The sequence below is a fragment of the Oryctolagus cuniculus genome, chromosome 5 (assembly GCF_051225735.1).
Source record: "Oryctolagus cuniculus isolate XC-2025 breed Fujian yellow rabbit chromosome 5, ASM5122573v1, whole genome shotgun sequence".
Classification (NCBI taxonomy): Eukaryota; Metazoa; Chordata; class Mammalia; order Lagomorpha; family Leporidae; genus Oryctolagus; species Oryctolagus cuniculus.
In genome coordinates this window covers 123,833,360-123,850,416 of record NC_142871.1, presented here as the reverse complement: position 1 = coordinate 123,850,416, position 17,057 = coordinate 123,833,360, and the positions used below count along the sequence as shown (strand labels likewise).

The following is a 17,057-nucleotide window of genomic DNA, read 5'->3' as shown; positions in this document are numbered from 1 at the left end:
GTGGGTGAACTAGTGGATGGCAGATCTTTCTGTGTCTCCTCTCTTCTCTGTTGCTCTGCCTTTCAAATAAATAAAAAAGTTTCTACCAGTATTTCTTACTTCAAAGATTTAAGTTTATCATTCCTGATATTTGGCACTTGGCTACCAGTGGCTCTTGAATTTATCTGTATATTAGAGTTAGCTAGGGGGTCAGTGTCATGTAGCAGTGGGTTAAGCCATGGCCTGCGGGGGAGTGCCAGTTTGAGCTCTGATTGCTCTGCTTCTGACCCAGCTCTTTGCTAAAGCACCTAGGAAAACAGGGAAAGATGGTTTAAATACTTGGGCTACTGCCACTCACAAGGCTGACCTAGATGGAATGCTAGGCTCCTGGCTTCAGGCTGGTCCAGCCCTGGCCATTGTGGCCATTTGGGAAATAAACCAGTGGATGGGAGATCTCTTTTCTCTCTCTCCTCCATCTCTATGTCATTCTGCATCTCAAATAAATATATAAATCTTAAAAAATAATTAACTAGGGAGCTTTTAAAAGGTAGATATTGGCTTTGTGGTTAAGACATGACGTAGGATGCCAGTGTCCCTTATTAGAGTGGCTGGGTTCAATTCTCTGCTCTGCCCCTGATTTCAGCTCCTTGTTAATATGCACCCTGAGAGGCAGTAGGTGATGGTTCAAGTGGTTGGGTTCCTGCTACCCATGTAGGATAGCTGGACTGAGTTCTCAGCTTCTAGCTTTGACCCAGCTGTTCCCAGAATTTGGGGAGTGAACCTGCAGTTGGGAGATTGTGTGTGTACAGAACCTGATATGTGGACTTGATCTCAGATCAAATAAATTAGAACCTCTAGGGTGGGGTCTGGACATGGGGATTATATTTTGAAAATTCTCTCCCACCCAAGAGAACCACCAGGACACAAAGCAGACATAATCCATGGCGCTAAAAACCTTGGTAACTGCTTGTTTTTGTGCCCCTCCCCCAATTTCCCCTACTTCCTCTCCTGATATAAAATGGGAAAAATGCTTTACAGTGTAAGACGGCATCATCTAAAGAAATTGAAAACAATAAGCCTTCTGGACATTGGGACAAGTGCCTAAAGTGATACTTTCAAGAATGTTAACATGGGGCTAGTGCTGTGGTGTAGCAGGTTAAGCCACTGTCTGCAGTGCTGTCATCCCATATGGGCACTGGTTTGAGTCCCAGCTGCTCCATTCCAATACAGCTCCCTGCTGATGTGCCTGGGAAAGCAGTAGAGGATGGCCCAAGAGCTTGGACCCCTCCATCGATGTGGGAAATGCGGATGAAGGTCCTGGCTCCTGCCTTCAGTCTGGCTCAGCCCTGGCCATTGTGGCCATTTGCGAAGTGAACTAGCAGATAGAAGACTCCTCTCTCTGCCTTTGCCTCTTTCCCTCTCTATAACTCCACCTTTCAAATAAATAAATCAATCTTAAAAAAAATGTTAACTCTAGCTTTAGCTATAATAGTAAAAGCCTGGAACCTATCCAAGTGTCCACCCACAGGACACTGGGCAAAGTGTCAGTCGATTTCTCTATTGGGGTTACCACACTGCCTTGAGAGGAGTGAACCAGAGCTATGTAAGCCAAAATCAGGAAAGGACCATATTTCCCTAAAGCTAGAGGCTCCTGGGTTTAACTACTTGAATTTGCAGGCTGACTTCACTTTGACAGATGGTCCAGTAGCAGAGGATTCCTGGCTGTGACCTCACACCCCTGGCAACAAGAAATCTGGACTGTGCAGCAATGAAGTGTTCTGCTGGCAGGTAGGACTCACTTTGCCTATCCTAAGGAAACAACTTCCTTGTGGTATAGCACTCTTGTAAGAATTAGACAGTGTTGTCACATCTGAATTTCTGCTCTGTAGTTCAGAAGCTGCAAGCACTGACAGAATCTTTGCGCAGGACCCTGGATTGCTTTTAAAGAGGTGCAAAGTCTGATGCTGCATTCTCAACATCATTGCCTTTCATTGTCCTCACAGAGCAGCAAATCCATCAGAAACGCAGATGTTACCATGAGCCCAGGATTTCAAGCTTGTTAATCTTGTCTGGCTTTTCTAGGTGGCTGACAGATGTTTACTTTCTAAAAAAGAGCTTGGGAGCTTACCTGGTCCTAGTTTGGCCACAGCATACAGAAGGTCGTAATTGAGGACAGGGGTGGCATCACTGATGGGCTGCCAGCCAACAGGAGGAGATGAAGGGGGTGAGATGAGAAACTGTTTGGCAGGCTGCGGGGGAGCCAGGTGCAGCTTGTCTCCATCTGTCTCTGGAGTCTGAACCTTTCAAACAGAGTAGGCATGGAGACATTCAGTATGGTTTCAGATGCCTCATAAGACATGGAGTTTCATCCTCAGCCTGTGACAGATGAACCAATGGACTAGACCATCATAATAGTTACTACTCATACCATGTGCCTAATTGTCTCATTGAATCCTTAAGGTGGTGGAGCTCAACCATTAGCATGTCTCAGAATTATCTGGAAGGCTCACCCACAGATCAGTGTGTCCTACTCCCAGCATTCCTGATTCAGGGGGACTGGGGATTCGCAATTCTGATGAGTTCTCAGTGATGCTGCTGTTGCTGGTCCACTGCCTCACCACAAATCTCCCTCTTGCCTGCTTGCCCTATTAGGGGTAAAATTCACATCACACCAACCATTTTAACAATTCACTGGCATTTAGCACAATCCCAGGGGTGCGCAACTACTACCTTTATCCAAATCAAGTCATTTTCAGCACTTGCAAAGGAAACTCCTTACCCATTGAACAGCTACTGCCATTCCCACCTCCCACTAGCCCCTGGTAACCACTAAGTTGCTTTCTGTCTAAATTTACCTATCTTGTGTATTTCATGCAAATGGAATCATACGCTGTAGCAACTATTAGTATTTTATTCCTTTTTAAGACTGAATAATATTATTCATATGGATATATTACATAACAAGTGGCTTATCTACTCATTTGTGGATAGACATTTGGGTTGTTTTACCTTTTGTGTACCGTCAAACTTATTCTGTGAACATGAGTATGCATGTATTTGAGTACCTATTTTCAATACCTAGCAGAATTGTTGGGTTAGATAATGAGTCGGTCAGAGTTTTGCTTTTTAAGGAATAAACTGAGGTTTTAATGCACGAGGAAACTGAACTTTGTCCAAGTCACACAAATTATCAGCAGTGGCAGGATTTGAACTTGGGTTTGAGGTGATGGTTTGTGTTCTTTGCCCTATGGCATCTCTATGGGTTGAACTCATGCTTTCAGATGATGTGAGAGATGGATCAGAGATCTAGTGGTGAGGCGAGGCTCTGATGGAACGTTGTAGATTGTCCCTTGCTGTGAATCTCATGGGCATCGCCAAGAACTACCTATCCCTTACTGGAATAGCCAGGATTTATTTTTGCTGAAACAAAACACGAAATTAATTTCCATATGTCTGTTGCCTTTTCTCATGGACAGAAATCATTGGAAAGGTTATGTAGTCCACTAAAATTACCATCTAGGTTTTAATTATAACTGTGAAAGGAAGCTTATGGGTAGTGTGATTAGGTTTTAGTATACAGTAATTCACTTAATCCTTCCAGCAATGTCTGGAGGGTTTATCTCCTCATCATGCCCACTGTAACTGATGAGAAAACAGCCCCTGCGTGGTCCTGTAACTTGCCTTGGTTAAAGCCCAGGTTGTCACTGCTCAGAGACTGCTTCCTAAAGCACCAAGCTGTCCCTTTCTGAGGCTCATGATACAGGTTCATTTGTCAGTGAACTAATTATAGACCACAAGCCAGTCTGAAAGTAGACAGTCTCCTTTTACATTTTTTAGGCGACAAAGAATAATGGAGGGTGAACAATAACTTTGGTGAAGATTTATCTTACCTGTGCAAAATAGAGTTTTAATTTTTTCCCTCTGAACTGGGTCTCATGAAGCTCTATCCTGGCCCGTGCTGCTGATTTAGGGTTGCTGAAGTTTATTCGGACTCGTCTGAAGCTCTTAAACAGCTGGAAGGTCACGCAGTCATCATAAGCCTGGAACAGCCCCTCAAACTTCTCCTGATAAAGACAAACACAAGCCAACATTCATGGTCAAATGTTTTATAGGATGCCAGGCCTGATAGAAACAGCCTATGTATTTAGGCATTTGTTTTTAATAGATAAAACCCTGGTGCTATATTTGTCACGTCTTGGTCTGCTGCCAGGTTCTAACCATGCCTGTGGATTCACTCAAAGAACTCATAACCTCAGTCCAGGAATCTGTAGTTGACTAGTGAATAGGGTTGAAAGTGCAGGTAGCTCATTGAGAAAATCGCACAACACACCGAGTACCTGTGTGTATGTGTGTTTTCTCTGGGGAGAGGGATCAGAGCCCATCATCAGGTTCTCAAGGAGCCCATCTTCTCCAAAATATCAGAGCTACTGAGTAAAGCATGTGGTAAATATTATTAGCAGTTCCCAAACTTGGGGGCACTTTCCTGCCTGCAGATACAGAATCCCACTGGCACCGAGGCCATTGGTCCTGATCCACGAAACACGAGCATCAGGCAGGAAAGGGCTCTTGAGTAATTTTTTTCAGCCTCTTTCTCTGAGTGGCCATGTATCCCAGATAATCCAGCTGTCAAAACCCAGATTCTCCTTGCCTTTGGCCCGGATTGGCCATTACAGTAGAAAGAGCTTTCTCCTTGCCTCTACCCCATTCTTTAGCCAAGTTTCCCTTGAAAACAGTCCTCTATTACATTAACACACTGAGATTTGGTGATTATTTTATTCCTGCAACACAGCCAATCCCATGAAAATACAAAACAATCACAACTTCCATCCAATAAAATATTTCAGATTTAGTAAATGCTCACTTTGTACATGGATGGTCACTCTTTAGGCTGTACTAGGATCCACAGATGAATATCATATTATTTCAACCCTCAGTGAACTAACAATCTAACATGACAGACACAACAAAAGAACACCCAGAAGGCATAAAGGGAAAATGAGAGAATCAAGAAATATGTCTATTAACACCATCTGTCTTGCTTCTCTTTGCCTTGAGGAAAAAATCCTTATGGGCCTAATGTTGTCGCAAAGTGGGCTAAACCATTGTTATGACTTAGGCATCCTCTATTGGAGTACCAGTTCAAGTCCTGGCTGCTCCACTTCTGATCAAGCTTCCTATTTACACACTCAGGAAAGCAGTAGATGGTGACCTAAGTATTGGGTCCCTGATACCCACCTGAGAGACCAGGATAGAGTTCCTGGCTCCTAGCTTCAGCCTGGCCCAGCCCTGACTATTGCAGACATTTGGAGAAGGAATCTACAGATGGAAGATCTCTCTTCCTCTTCCCCTCTCTCTCACTCTGCCTTTAAAATAAAATCTTTAAAAAAATCCTTATAAGAAAACCAGTTCATGTTAAGCTTTTGTGTATTATTAATGAAGAAAATGCCACTAAGGAAATAAGTTCTATTTAAAAAAAAATTCTTTTACCAGTAAGAAATATTTTGTCACAAGGGTCCAAGTGGGACTGGAGATGCATGAAATGCTAACACTAAGATTTCACAGAATCTGATCTTGAAATCAGCCTTAGAGATGATGAAGTCGACTTTCCCCCTCAACTACCCTATAGCATTTTATGAATCAGGACTCTAAAGTATGAAGCAATAAGGACCCAACCGTGGATATGTGGACAATCAGTGGCAGAGCCACGATCAGACCACAGCCCTTGTGGCCCTCACTTCAGAGACCTTCCAACTATGTGAAAAATTTACACTGATAGCTTGACAGGAAGAGATTGGTAGCAGTAAACTGACTCAAGACTGAAAGGTCACACATTATAAGAATCAGCCTGGTGATGTGGGCTTGTGGGAAGAGCCACTCAGGTGTCAGGGAGGGGTGGACTGCCTGCCTGTCGGGCATCTAGAGGGATTTGGCTCAAGTTCTCGATCCTCATGTCCCTGCCTACATCCTTCCAAACCCTGCTGCCCATTTCTGAGAACAACTCTGGCTCTGGCCTTCTGTATTCTCTGTCATTTGTGGCTCCTGTGCCTGCACATTCTTTCTCTTGTATACCATTAAATCTAGTCCAACGACCTCAAATAATGTATCCAAAGCCTTTGTTTTGTTTCAGGAACCTTATTAATGGAGCTTTGAGGGAGGTTCTTTTTCCCCTTTTCAGGCTCTGTTCTTATTCCCCTCTCCCTATCAAGAGCAAAACAAGACTCCTTCCTTGTTTTATGCAGGGTAACTTTTTCTCCCATTTCTAAAGCTTGGGATCAGCCAACTCCCAGCCCTGAGGCTTCAGCTACCACTCCAAGGGGGCTCATTATGGGATTCTTTCCCAACAAGGCTGTGTTTTCCCCCAGTAATAAAATGTTTTCTGTCTCTTCACAGTGAGAGGACGCTGAGCTGGTCTAATTGCAGCTCGTGGTTTGATTCATTCAGGGGCGTGTTCAGGAAGGGCAGGCATAAAGAGACTAAGAGCTTTTGTTTCTGGGTAAAGGATGATATTCCTTAGGACAACATCCTGGTGTGCCCACTGCAGCTGTAATGTTTTCCCAGTTTCAGTTTGGGAGTCTCACCTTAATGCTACTCCAAGGCCTGAGCATGGGCAGGTAAGGCCAGCTTTGAAGAAGAGGTGCACTTTTCATTTTATGTTTCTTTTATCTGCCTCACATCTCACTTTATCAGAGTTGTGGGGCTCCAGAGTCTGGATCAAGAGAAAGGAATCAAGAAGTCTACATTTTAACATAGGCATTGTGGATGCCATCAGCCCATTTCAGAGTGATGGTTTGTGTTCTGCCACCTCCACCTCTGATTCAGCTTCCTGCTAGCACATCCTTGGAGACAGCAGATGATGACTCAAGTACTTTGGGTCTCATAATCCAATTTGGAGATCCAGATGGAGCTCTGTGCTCCTGGATTCAGCCTGGCCCAGCTCGGGCTGTTGTGGGCATTTGGGGAGTGAGTGAACCAGTGGACGGAATATTTTGATTCACTAATTTCTCTCTCCTCTCCTTCCTCTTCCTCTCTCTTATACACCCTTCTCCATCACCCTCCCCACCCCCATCACTCTGTCTTTCAAGTAGATGAAACTAAATGAATATTAAGAAAAGTCCAGGTTTTAGGCTTTGGGGAAGGGTCACAGTAAACGGCCTAGGTTCTGCCTCCCTTGGGAATGCTGGCAGGCAGCAATAGCTGATTACAATTGTCTTCTCCACTTGTGCTGAAAAAAGAGCTCTGGGCCCCTACAACCATCAAGCTGAAGTTGGCCATTGACATAAACCTCTTTCATATCCCTTGTTTGGAGCATAAGCCAACAAGAAAAAGAGCTCTTGCCTCAAATCAAGGGTACAGCCCAGAACTTGGAGGCTTAGATTTTCACTGGCCTGGCACTTAAAGTTTACAATGATAATAATAACAAACAGCTGGTATTTACTTGGCATGTCCTCTCTGTACAGTTCTTTTGGGAACTTGCAATTACAGTGAGTGACAGCTGGCCAAGAACTGGGGACTTATTGGCCATCTATATTTTTGTTTCCATTAGTCACATTACAAACATTTCATCTGCTGAGGACACAGGATACCAGGCCCAACTGGTTAGAGGCAGGAAGAGCTCATCAGATGTATTCGTAGGCAAAACACTGATATGGAAAGAGGGAGTTTCAGGGATAGCAAAAAGATTTGTGTCACTGGGCAGTGCCACCTGCCATCACGGCACATGTACAGTGCTGATGCCCAGGTTCCCAAAAGGCACACAGTGACATTTTGTTGTCCTCAGGCCGTTAGTTTTCTCCAGTTTGCTAACCCACCAATCCAAGAAATTCCCCATTTCCTCATTAGTTCACTTTCTGGGTAGGCTCTGGTTTGAATAAAGTTCTATAAGAGCAATCTTAAGTTCTTTGGCCTCAGGACATTTTTATACTCATAAAAATTACTGAGAATCCTAAAGAACTTTTGTAGTACAATGAACATTGATAGCTAAAACCCACATTAGCAAATCAAACTATTTTAATGAAAAAAAAAAAGTGACTTTTTTTCCAAAACAAAGATGTAGTGAGAAGACTGGCATTGTCTCACATTTTGGCTAGTCTCTTTAATTTCTGACTTCATAGAAGACGCCTGGAATCTTCTACTCCTGCTTCCGCATTCAATCTGCTGCACTATATTTTTGAGCAAAGGATACAAAACTGGCCACATCCAAATATGTAGCAGTGTGTTACTAGCCTTTCAAATAATTATGAATGTTGGGGCCACTGCTGTGATACAGCAGGTTAAGCCGCCTTTTGCAGTGTCAGCATCCAAAATGGGTGCCAGTTTGAGTCCTGGCTGCTCCACTTACAGTCCAGCTCCCTGCTAATGCACCTGGGAAAGTAGCAGCAGATGGCCAAAGTACCTGGGCCCCTGCACCCACATGAAGAAGCTCCTGGCTTCAGCCTGGCCTAGTCCTAGCTGTTGGGGCCATACGGGGAATGAACCAGTAGATAGAAGATCTTTGTTTCTATAACTCTGACTTTCAAATAAATAAATCTTTAAAAATAATTATGAATGTTCTTCCTTGATACTTTAAAAAACTTGTTGAATTTTGATAAAGTGTATTGCAACATTGAATTTGAAGCCATAATCAAATAACAGTTTATTTGATTACATTAAATCCATTTATATATTTTGTGCTTTGAGTTGATTTTTTACTCATATGTGATTTTGTAATAGTGTGCATTGATCATTTTGAAAAAAAAAAAAATGGGTCTCTGAGTTATACAGCCTTTCCAAACTGGCCAATTCCATTGCACAATATTTTAAAAAAAATCATGCTTAGTACTATTGCCATCTTACCAAAAAGTCTTTTAGATATTGTACAGTTGCCAAAAGCCCATTAGTGGATTCAAGTTTTCCAAAATTCTAATATTTTGCTTGAAAGCCCATTCTTTATCATGAACAAACACTGCCAGCTATTTTCATAGCGGTAACAGATCTACCCCATTCATGCCGGAGAAAACACCTGCCTAAAACCTAGGTGTGCATAACCACAGTTTGCATGTCCATTGTTCTTTCAAGTCAAAATGATGTTCCATGAGAAAAAGAAGTGCCTCAGCTGTTGAAGTTTCTGAGTCAAATGTTGTGTTTAGGCCCAACTGCCAATGTACAGCCCCCCCATTTTGCTATTCATAATATTAAAAATGCTTGTGCAGCCGGCGCCGCGGCTCACTAGGCTAATCCTCTGCCTTGCGGCACCGGCACACCGGGTTCTAGTCCAGGTTGGGGCACCGGATTCTGTCCCGGTTGCCCCTCTTCCAGGCCAGCTCTCTGCTGTGGCCCGGAAAGGCAGTGGAGGATGGCCCAAGTGACTGGGACCTGCACCCCATGGGAGACCAGGATAAGTACCTGGCTCCTGCCATCGGATCAGCGCGGTGCGCCAGCCGCAGCGACCAGCAGCGGCGGCCATTGGAGGGTGAACCAACGGCAAAGGAAGACCTTTCTCTTTCTGTCTCTCTTTCTCACTGTGCACTCTGCCTGTCCAAAAAAAAAAAAAAAATGCATGTGCTCAAGAATAGTTTATAAAATTAATAACTTTTACTGCTCTACCAAGAACATTCTTAGTAAAAATGTGATTTCCTTTCTTATTTTTCCTTTTATTTTTAACCAAATGTGTAGCTGTGAAGAATGCCACTGCACTGATTCCTACTAAAGTTTCAGCAGTCTTAACCATCATTGCTTTTCTATAATAGGTGTAGACATCAACACAGTTGAAAAAGCAAATGAGTTCTTAGTATTGTCATGCAAATAGGTTTGATTTCATGGGAAATGATCTTTGGAACCCCTAAGTATCTATAAACCACACTTTGAAAATGGCTATAATATAGAAACTCAGAACAAGTAGGGACTCAGTTGTCTTGGGGGCAAAGACATGAGGTCTAGTGAGAACCTTAAGGATACCACCTAACAGAGAGGAGCTACCACTCAAGGAAATGCGAGGAAAGTGGTACTGAATGCAGCAGGGAGGCCAAATGGAATGAAGATGGGCACGCCTTGGTCTTGGCAAACCTTAAGGATACCACCTAACAGAGAGGAGCTACCACTCAAGGAAATGTGAGGACAGTGGTACTGAATGCAGCAGGGAGGCCAAATGGAATGAAGATGGGCACGCCTTGGTCTTGGCAAACCTTAAGGATACCACCTAACAGAGAGGAGCTACCACTCAAGGAAATGTGAGGACAGTGGTACTGAATGCATCAGGGAGGCCAAATGGAATGAAGATGGGCACACCTTGGTCTTGGCAAACGTGAGAATGTTGCTGATCTCACTGAGTGCTGCCTGAACCCAGGTGGAGGTGAATAAAAAATATTATAGGTTGAGAAGTAGATGGCAGGGAAAAAGTTGGAGAAAGAAAACTTGGCAATGAAAAAGAAAGATGGAATGATAACCACACAGGAAGTCTGGGTCACAAGGAGAGTTTTAGTAGTGTGGGAAGACACATATTGGTTGAAGAAATAAAACTATTGCAGGGTGAGAAGAGACAGGCAAGAGGTAATAGTTGGTGTGGTGGTGATTTATTCCTGGGAGGGAGGAGGTGACAAGGTAAGGATAGCTGAGTTTGGAAGTGCAGCAAGCCCAACTAAAAATGGCCCTTTTTTCTAGAATGAAGTTCAAAGTGAAGTCTTCCATCTGAGTGGGGAAATGAAGGGGGTTTGGGGGCTAGAGGAGCATGAAGAAGATTTAAGACAGCCACAGTGGTGAAGAGAGTCAATGGGAGGGGGGGTGTTGAGATAAATGACAGTGCTATGCAGTGAACTGGGTCCCCCAAAAATATAGACATTGAATTCCTAATCCTCAGTACCTCAGAATGTGACCTTATTTGGAAATAGGATATTTGTAGATGTAATTAGTTAAGATGAGATCATGCTGCAGTGAGGTGGGACTCAAATCCAATATGGCTTATGTCATTATAAGAAAACCTCTGCAGGGGAGCTGGCACCTGCAGTGCTGGTATCCCATATGGGTGCTGGTTTGTGTCCCAGCTGTTCCATTTCCAATCCAGCTCCCTACTGATTATGCCTGGAAGGCAGCAGAAGATGGTCCAAGTGCTTGGGCCCCTGCGCCGATGAGGGAGACCCAGAGGAAGCTCCTGAATCTTGGCTTTTCATCGGCCATTTGGTGAATGAACCAGCAGATGAGATTTTCTCTCTCTCTCTCCCTCACCCATAAATAAATAAATAAATAAATAAATCGGAGGCAGAGATCTTCTATCTGCTGGCTCACACCCCAATTGACCAAATGGCCAGAGCTGTACCGATCTGAATCCAGGAGCCCAGAGCTGCCTCCAAGTCTCCCACATGGGTGCAGGGGCCCAAGGACCCAGGCCATCCCCCACTGCCCGCCTAGCCCACAGCAGAGAGCTAGATCAGAAATGGAACAGCCAGGGACCAGAATGGGTATCTACACAGGATGCTGGCAGCACAGGCAGTGGTCCTACCCACCACACCACAGTGCTGGCTTCTAAATAAATATTTAGAAAATATCTGTGAGAAAACACACATAGGGAGAGTAGCATATAGCAACAGAAGACTGGGGTGATGCATCTGTAAGCCCAGAAACTGCCAAATACTGCCAGCAGACCACCAGAAGTTAGGCAGAGGCCAGGTAAGAGTCTCCTATGGGCTTCAGAGAGAGCATGGTTCTGCCTGCACCTTGATTTTTGACTTCTGTTCTCCAAAATCGTGGAACAATAAACTTCTGTTGTTTGAAGCCACTGAGTGGGGTTTTGTTACAATAGTCCTAAGAAATAACAGACACACAGTATTAAGGAACCAATTGAATTTGAGAATTATACACTTTCAGTAGAGTCAGATGACATAATTATGCCATTTTACACACCAGGAGAGCAAGACATGCACATCTGGGTCATTCTATGGTGGTGTGTTCAAGACAGGTGTGTGTGTGTGTGTGTGAGAGAGAGAGAGAGAGAGAGAGAGAGGGAGGGAGAGGGAGAGAGAAAGAGAAACAGGAATAAGGATGAAGGAATAGTTGAAAGGTCTGGCAAGTGGGGAATCACCATCATCAACTATGAGAGCTGCTGAGTGAAGAAGCAGGCAGCAGAGTCACATGAGCCTGGAAGAATGTGGAGAGGGGGGTTTGAGTGTCTTGCTGAGCAAGAAGAGTAAGTTTAGTGCGAGATGTAGAAGGGTAAAACAATGTGGACCCAAAAGGGAAATTTCTGTTCAAGGTTTCATAAGTTTTCGGCATTAGGTGCTCCAAGATCCAACATTAGTCACGGAGCTTGATGTATGATGAGTTGATGATGGGAGCAGAGATCAAAGAATAGTGAGGCCAGAGGAAGGGATGGTCACCACCTGGGGATGATGAACTGAAACAGAGGGCATGTCAGGAGATGAACCACACAAGAAATCTGGAAGAGTGGCCTGGAGATCAGGCATGTGGTGAGCAGATGGAGGAAGGACAGAGCAACTTGGGCGAACAGGCTTCAGAGAAAAGTTTATCTACAGAAAGTGATGGAACAGCAGTCTAGAAGCATCAGCAAGGGACTTCTGCAGCCTCAAATCCTGGCTTTGAGATGAGGGGAACTGGCAATTGCTAGGGAATAAGCATTGCCAAGAGCAATTCAGGATTCAGTAAGGAGCAATTATACAGTTCAGGTACTCCTTGACTTAGAATTGGGTACATGTCATACGTTGAGAACACTAAGTGGAAAATGCATTGGACTCACCCAATTCACTGACCATCCCAGCTTAGCAACATAGTACACTCCTCATGATCTGGGACTGACTGGGAGCTGCCATGCCCAACATCATGAGAGAGCATACACACCACTAGTCTGGGAAGAGGCCACCATTCAAAGCTTGAAAGTTGAGTTCTGGGATACAGATTGCTCTGACACCATCATACAGCTGAAAAATCCTAAGTCACGCCATGATAAGTCAGAAGCTGGAATTGTTTTAGAACACAAATTGTACTCTGGAACAATTACCAAGGAGCTCCAGAGAAGAAATTGGGAGAGGTTAGACAAAGATTTGGCAGGAAAAGCATGGACCAGGGCTGAAGAGTGGGACTGGATGACAGGAACATAGCAAAGGGCATTGTGTGAATGGAGGGCACCCAAGAAACCAGCACCCTTAGGGGTAGATAAGATACAGGTAACAAGGGAAACCAGAAAGGCAGAGCAGAGCCAGGTAATGGTGACCTAGGGGGACAGGTGGTCAGATCACACACAGCTGGGCTGGTTGTTATCCAGGAGTAATGTGATTCTTTACCTTCATCATTTTTTCTGAGTTTTATCATTTATATAGCAAGGACTACAAAATATATACAATGACACTTTTGAAATTTGTAAAATTGTGAAATGGCTGTTTATTAAGAACACTGATCCAAGCCTAACTCATGCCGTATTTAAAATAATTGCATAATTATATAAAATATGAACACTTTTGTATTTATAATTTTTTACATTTTGGTGTATTTCCTTTTCTTGAGTGGTTTGGGAAGAATTAGAGACATATACTTTATTTGGAGATGCAACTAGAATTTCCTTTAAGTCCTCTCACTTTATTTCTGCTATCATTTATTATTTGTGCTTCATATTTTAGAAAGACTCAGACATGGTTAATCAAGATATATGGGCAAAGTAACATTGAATAGAACAAAAGGGAAAAAGAGGGTACACATATAAATGAGAGGGAAGAAAGTGTTCAGAAATGTCAAAACACTTCTCAGGGTTTTTTTTAAAAAAGATTTTATTTATTATTTGAGAGGTGGAGTTACAGACAGTGAGGGAGAGACAGAGAGAAAGGTCTTCCATATGTTGGTTCACTCCCCAAATGGCCGCAATGGCTGGAGCTGTGCCAATCTGAAGCCAGGAGCCAGGAGCTTATTCCAGGTCTCCCACATGGGTGCAGGGGCCCAAAGACTTGGGCCATCTTCTACTGCTTTCCTAGGCCATAGCAGAGAGCTGGATTGGAAGTGGAGTAGCTGGGACATGAACCAGTGCCCATATGGGATGCCGGCACCAAAGGCAGAGGATTAACCTACTGTGACATGGCATTGTCCCTCTTAGGGTCTTAAACATTGACTATGGTTGAAAAATTTTGCCTATTCTTTCTCAAAACTAACAAGATTAAGTAACTACCATCAGTTATGCAATTTACAGTGTCTCTAGCGTAAAGATGAGTCTGATCTATCACCAGGCAGACATGTCTGTTCAGGGACCTCATAAAGAAGGTGGCGTGACAGGGAGAGCACCGTGCTCAGCAGGCACAGAACACAAGCCAGGCAGCAGATGATCTGCTACGGGTCCCCTTCAAACTGTAAGCAAGTGCGATCTTTGAAATCAATAGCCTCTCACAGCATCCCGCAGAAGTGCTCAATCGATTCCATTTAGTCAGTTGATGCAAAGCCCCAAAGTGTTTTATAAAATATTAGACAATTAAAATACTACCCTCCATTTAACGCTCAGCAAGACAAGTGGCAGGTAACAATAACTTCTTGTATTATCTCAGGGCATCCTGGGCAAGCCCCTTGAGGAGAGGTTAGAATTCTTATCCTGGAATGACCCAGGAAGCAACTAGAAGCCAGAGGTGAATCACCTACACACAGTTACCTGCTTTGCACAATCAAAACTATTAAGCTTAATGATTTGCACTAATTAAGTGTTATTGAGAATATACAAAGACATGAGAAGTCCCCAGAATGAGAACAAGGACAGCAGCCTTCCTTGTCAACCCAAAAGCACAGTTTCATCCTTGATGCAACATCTGCTATAGAGGTCCAAGGTGCCTATTTGTGCATTCTACATGGCTCCACATGCTTTTATGTATCATTCAATTTTCACACTTATGATCCCTGTGGATATCAATTATCTTAATAAGAAATTCAGCTTGTCTCAAAATCACAAAGCTCTCATCTGCCAGATAATACCTCCCAGCACCTGCTGAAAAGTGAAACAGTTCACTTAGGTTTATCACCTTTTCTTGGACAGCATTGACAAGTCATGTACAAATCCCACATTTAAGAATCATCCTGGATTTGATGGGCCTCACGGGAGGGCCTCCTCAGATTATAAACCTTTCAAAATACAGACTCCTTGTGGAAAAGCAATAACCCATTTCCTTAGGGGGCTACTCTCAGGATTTCCACAGCCTGACAATCCCATATTAAATAATGCCTTGTTCCATTTGTGGTCCTGATAAAACGCCTACACAAATTAAAAAAAAAAATCCTTATGAAAAAGGGCATTGCAACCCTTCTTCACTGATAAAAGGAGAGTAGAGACTTCATATCATGACTGCTCAGACGAAAAACACTAGCAACACACAAAAGCCTTCTTCCTTCCTCTCTGGAGTTCCCGTAGGAGATAAAGATCTAAAACTTGACCCAAAATTCTGCAAGGAGCGGCTTTGTTCTGAAGCCTCATGGATTTACCATACGCTTCTCTCAGTACAGCACTCTATACAGTCTGGGTTCCATTCTATTCTTTTATTCCCAGAAGCAGCCTTAATGTTCACTGGGGCTGTGTACATTACTATGCAAGAGTACATTTTCTGTTCTCTATCATTAGAGAAATCTCCATTTCCCTCAGTCTAGTGACCCATCACCAGTGTATTTAGAACTGAGGGAGGGCAGGAAACTCAAGACAACAAATGAAAAATCCTCCACAAAGCTCCTCCCAAGCCTAAAAGAAGGTTCAGGGACTAGAATCATCTTCAGACAGGGGTGGATCCAAATATTATGAAAGCCAGTGCTTTTATAAATTGGAGATCCCCCTTGAAGTGAAATAATATCTAACCAGACACATACAAGTGGATTATTAAAATAATGAGAACAAAAGTATTTAATATTAAAGTTTGCAGAATTTACAAAAATGTCAAGACCACATGGACACACCTCTGGACCCTTATTCAGGTCTCTGAAGAGGCCAATGAGGGACCCTAAAGCATTTGAAGGTGCATTTGCTCCCCAGGAAATACAAATTACAGAGTGAGATCTATCCTGAGCCATTACAACCAGTCAGTAATTCAGGTCTCCTGAACAGCTAAACAAACACAGTGTTTCTATCACTGTATACTTTCTACACTCTCATACTACTCTACCTCTGGTGATCAAATTGTGGGATTCTCCTTCCCTGTTCCTCCTCCCCACCACCACCCACAATACCAAGCGATTCTCCACTGTGGGAGTCCTGCAGTTTAACTCAGTTCTGATACTGGTTACCTGGAGATGGTGTCAGATCCCACAGCTAACGGCTCGGTCTCACAGGCTGCCCGCACCTCAGATCCCAATGACAAGTCCAGGATTTCACCTGTCCTATGCCACAGGCTGTCATTTGGACTGAACCCTCCTCAGGTTCATCCACTTGCTAGAGTGACTCACAGGACTCAGGGAAACACTACTTACACATTTGCCCTTTCATTACAGGGGTAACTACTGAGCATCACATGGACGAGCCACATGGGCTGAGGTGTGCGAGAAGAGGCCAGAGCTTCCATGCCCCCTGGGGCACCCCTTCCCCAGCACCACACAGAAGCTCACCAAACCCTGCCCTGTTGTGTTTTTATGGAAATTATGTTACATACTCGCAACAGATTACAACTGGCCATTGGTGATCAACTTGAACTTCAGCTTCTCCCACCCTCCCAGAGGTCAGGTTTAGTTATAGGAAGTTCCTGCTTTCTAATCTACAGGACTGGTTGATTTCCTAAGCAACCAGTCTTCATCCTGAGGCTACCCAGGACCCCCAGAGATCCCTTTAATATACAAAAAGACACTCCCAATTCAGAGATTCCGAGGGTTCGAGGAGCAGTGTGCCACAAAGATGAAAATATATATTTCTTATTGTTATGTATAATAATAATTATTATATATTATATATCTACAATATCACCATCTCCATAGGTGACAGGATCATTTCCCTAAAATGTTTAATTCCTAGAATGAGAGCCAAGCAATTAGAATGCATGAAGTTTTGGTCAATGCATCATATTGCAGATGCCAAGTATGCCCCCTCAAAACGAGCTTGAGCTCATTTTGCAAGTACCCAAGATTGGGGTAGTGAGGGACTGAGGAAGAGGAGC

At 43.6% G+C, this 17,057-nt stretch overlaps 1 protein-coding gene across 5 annotated transcripts in view; it reads right to left on the bottom strand.

Moving 5' to 3' along the window:
• RCAN2 (regulator of calcineurin 2) overlaps nt 1-17,057 on the bottom strand; it is a 306,708-nt gene that overhangs the window by 29,746 nt on the left and 259,905 nt on the right. For all 5 annotated transcript variants that reach the window (XM_051855661.3, XM_070074028.2, XM_070074029.2 and 2 more), the window contains 2 exons: nt 3,870-4,043; nt 2,108-2,279 (listed from right to left, as the gene is read on the bottom strand). In XM_051855661.3, the coding sequence (XP_051711621.1) occupies nt 2,108-2,279; nt 3,870-4,043 (346 nt within the window). The remainder of the gene's footprint in view (nt 1-2,107; nt 2,280-3,869; nt 4,044-17,057) is intronic.